Genomic DNA, 3,896 nt, shown 5'->3' on the forward strand with positions numbered 1-3,896 from the left:
AGGCTGGAGTAAACTGTCTCAAAGTCTCACTGTCCTGTTAGATTTGGACTGGCATACAGACCCTACAGTTTCTGATTTACTGCTGATATCTTAGAATCTGCAGAGGATAAGCACAGAAGTAGGAAGAGAGGTAAGATGTTCATGTTTTATTCTTGAAAGGAAGCAGCATGAACAAGGCTGCAAATATCACAAAAATTCTGTTACGATCATCTCTATCAATTGCAGAAACAAACCTGGTAATTTTCCATTGAAAGTGTTTTTAGACTCTGTGTGTGTGAGGGTGTGTGAGTTTCCCTTTGAAAATGCAGTACGGTGGGGAACAGGTGCTTTGCAGCCGGTACAAATATATCTCTGGAAAGAATGCATAGAGATTTCAAAATGAAATCCCCATGTGTACTTTCTCTCTCTCAATCTAACCCTTCCTACTATCTCTCTCTCAATCTAACCCTTCCTCTTTTCTGCATAGATAAAAGTACCGATGCCATGAGCAGCGCAGATACTTTTACATTCAGTAAAAGGTGGAAGAAACAAGTTTTGATTTCCCCATTCCAGCAGGTAAAACTCTAATCTTTCATTATAGCCCTCATTAGGTTTAATCTTTCTCAAACTCAACAAATATTTCTTTAGATACCCTGCACCCTCACACAAAAACACACATGCACAAAGTCTAAAAATACTTTAAAGAGAAAATGACAGAATTTGTTTATGATACAGTACTTTGTAACAGAATCCATCTGACATTTGCATCCCTGCTCATGCTTTGTGCCTTCCTGAGTAAAACATAAAAATCTTCCTCCTGTCCTATCGCTGAGCTCATCCTCTGCAGATTCTAAGACTGAAGCAATAAGTCAGAGAGTGCAGGGCCTGTCTGTCAGTCCAGCACGAGCAGAGCAGTGGGACTTTGACTGCTTCAGGCTGCTTCCTCTGGTATTAATCGGTGAGCTGAATTGTGACCAGTGATTCTAGTGGGAGAAGGATGTTACCCACGGTTCAGACTGTCACATTGATCATCATCGCTGCTTTTACAGCGCTAGGGAGTGTGGTCAATGGATTCATTGTGGCTGTGAATTGCATTGACTGGGTGAAGAGCAGACATCTGAATTCAATTGATGTCATTCTGACCTGCCTTGGTGCAGCAAGATTCTGCTTCCAATTGGAAATAATGCTGGATAATATCTTATTTGCAGTTTATCCAGAGTTATATAATCAAGCAGAATCTGCCAACAAATTATTGTTTACCTGGGATATTTCTAGAACTTTCTAGCTTCTGGTTTGCATGCTGCCTTTCCGTCTTCTATTGTACCAAGATTGCCAGTTTCAGCCACCCTCTCTTCATCTTTCTGAAAATTAAGATCCCTGGGATAGTGCGCTGGATGCTCCTGGGCTCCGTGCTGGCATCCATAGTCACTAGCATTCCCTCAGCCTGGGGATTCTGCAAGTTATACCACAGCAACTCCACCACTGGTCTCTCCCCAAACAACAGCAATCTCATCAATTGTACATTAGCCTGGGATTTATGCAAGGAACATCAATACAATTTCACCAAGAAGATCACACCAAATGCAGGTAGACTGGATATGGTACATAAAAATAACATTTCTTTGATTCTTGTATTATGCCTTGGATACTTCCCGCCCTTCTTCATATTTTGTGTGGCAACTTTTCTATTGATTGGATCCCTCTGGAGTCACACCTGGCAAATGAAAAGCAACTCCATTGCTTTTTCTGAGCCCAGTCTGGAGGCCCATTTCACTGCCATTAAAGTTATGACTTCGTTTTTCCTATTTTGTGCTTTCTATTTCATATGCAAAATCTTGGAGCTAATAATAGAGTCGTCTGCCGAAAACCCATGGATGTTGGTTATTTCAGTCGGAACTGCTGCCTACCCCTCTCTGCACTCTGTGATCCTGATCCTCAGCAATTGCAAGCTCAGAAAACCCTGGGCAAGGATTCTCAATCATGGAAGGTGCCTTTTAGGAGAAGAACCTCTCCCCCAAAACCCTCAATTACGTTTATGAACTGTGATCACTGCAAAATAATTCATTCCTCTTAGGTTCCACCGATTCATATAATTTATAATTGCTTTGTTGTTATAGGAAATGTATTTTATATTTCTGAGTACTGAAACTGCACATCATCTTAATAAAAGTCTTAAGCTCCTTTGTCAGTGCTATAGTAGATATTAAGTCAGAGGAACGTAAAAGGCGAACCCTAATAAATAAATAAATAAATAAATAAATAAAATTATGCTGGCAGTCAGGTTAGGAACCCCTTCATATTTAGCTAATCTTTTAACATAATATGCTCCAGGACATGCTCTTTCTTATGAGGATACTCTTGAAATTTCTTTTACTTTTTTGGCCCCGTCATTTTGGAATTCTTTATCTTTTTCACTTCATCTTGAAAAAGAATATTTGAAATTTAGAATATTACCAAAGACTCATTTGTCAAGGCTTTCCCAGATTGAAGTTTCTTATGAATTTTATTAACCTGTTTTATAATTTTATTCTACCAATTATTGTATGAGTATGATTCTTTTATTTTATGTTTTTTGTTTTATTACTTTTATGTTTCTTATAAGAACATGAGTCAATTTATTTTACTTTAATTGTAAATTTATTTACTTTAATTGTCAATTTATTTTACTTTAATTGTAAATCGCTTTGTAATTTAAATTTTTACTTTTTATTGTAAATCGCTTTGATTTATGGCATGAAAAGTGATACATCAAATATAATAAACTAACTAAAGGAGTGCTTTTCACTGGCTTTGCCATACTTCAAGGAAAACTTGGAGGATTCAGCCACTATTTAAGGAGAAACATCTAGGGAGATCATTATGCCAGTACTAGAGTATGCCTGAGGAAATTGAAAGGGGCACAGGAAGCTTTTGACTAGAAGTTACTCCTGGTTGCCTGTATCAAGGTCATAGTAAAGATTTGGTCAGGAACACGGAGGGAAGGGTGGAAGTTTGTGAAATGAATGAGTGCTGTTCCCCTCAAGAAAACATAAGAAGGGAAATTTTGATTATCCTTTGTTTTGCCTAGCTAGCAAATTAAGGCCTGGATTTATCAAAATGCGTTAAATATCGCATGCGATGGGGAAAGGGGCGTGTTTTATGGTAATAGGGAGTTTATATAATACCTATGCAAAGAGCTAAGTTACCGCAAATTGCGATAACTTTTTTGTACTTTCAGATAAGTGCTAGTATGTGGTATGTCTTACATACAACCACTGGGGGACCATGTTTGAGAGAGAGCCTAGCCATAATGCCATCATAGATAAGTATTTATATCTCTGTCAGAGGCCCACCTAGTAACTCGAAGTGAGGTTTAGGTATTAGTGTAGGGGATTAGGAGCCACTTTGACATTCAAGTTGAGACATACAAACAGAACAGTGCTCTCTTGTGAACATTTGATGACCCTCGGAGTGAGGAAACTCACCCAAAGATGAGATTTGCGCAATGTTCTCTCAATCTAGCTTGATGGACTCTCTACCTGGGTAACATCAAGCTAGGTTGAGAGAACATTTATTTATTTATTTATTTATTATTTTTATATACCGACATTTGATCTGAGATATTACATTGGTTTACATTCAGGTACTGTAGGTATTTCTCTATCCCCAGAGGGCTTACAATGTAAGTTTTGTACCTGAGGCAACGGTGGGTAAAGTGACTTACCCAAGGTCACAAGGAGCTCCAGCATTGCACAAATCTTATTTTGGGTGAGTTTCCTCCCTCTGAGGTTCATCAAATGTTTACAAGAGAGCATACACATGGTTAGAGTAAAACACAGAGGTGTAGCCAAAGACAATAGTTATCTGGCTCGTATTTGGATATGGTATAAGGCTCTACAATAAGAAGAATATAACTATTAATAGTGTTTCAAGGTATT

The 3,896-nt window shown here is 38.2% G+C and overlaps 1 protein-coding gene across 1 annotated transcript; it reads left to right on the forward strand.

The window, feature by feature from the left end:
* The first annotated feature begins 976 nt into the window (after positions 1-976).
* Positions 977-2,018, forward strand: LOC115098118 (taste receptor type 2 member 9-like). Its single transcript, XM_029614465.1, is given in 2 exon segments — positions 977-1,243; positions 1,245-2,018. Coding segments are annotated over 2 exon segments (1,041 nt in total).
* The last annotated feature ends 1,878 nt before the right edge of the window (positions 2,019-3,896 follow it).

This window comes from Rhinatrema bivittatum, chromosome 1 (assembly GCF_901001135.1).
Source record: "Rhinatrema bivittatum chromosome 1, aRhiBiv1.1, whole genome shotgun sequence".
NCBI lineage: Eukaryota > Metazoa > Chordata > Amphibia > Gymnophiona > Rhinatrematidae > Rhinatrema > Rhinatrema bivittatum.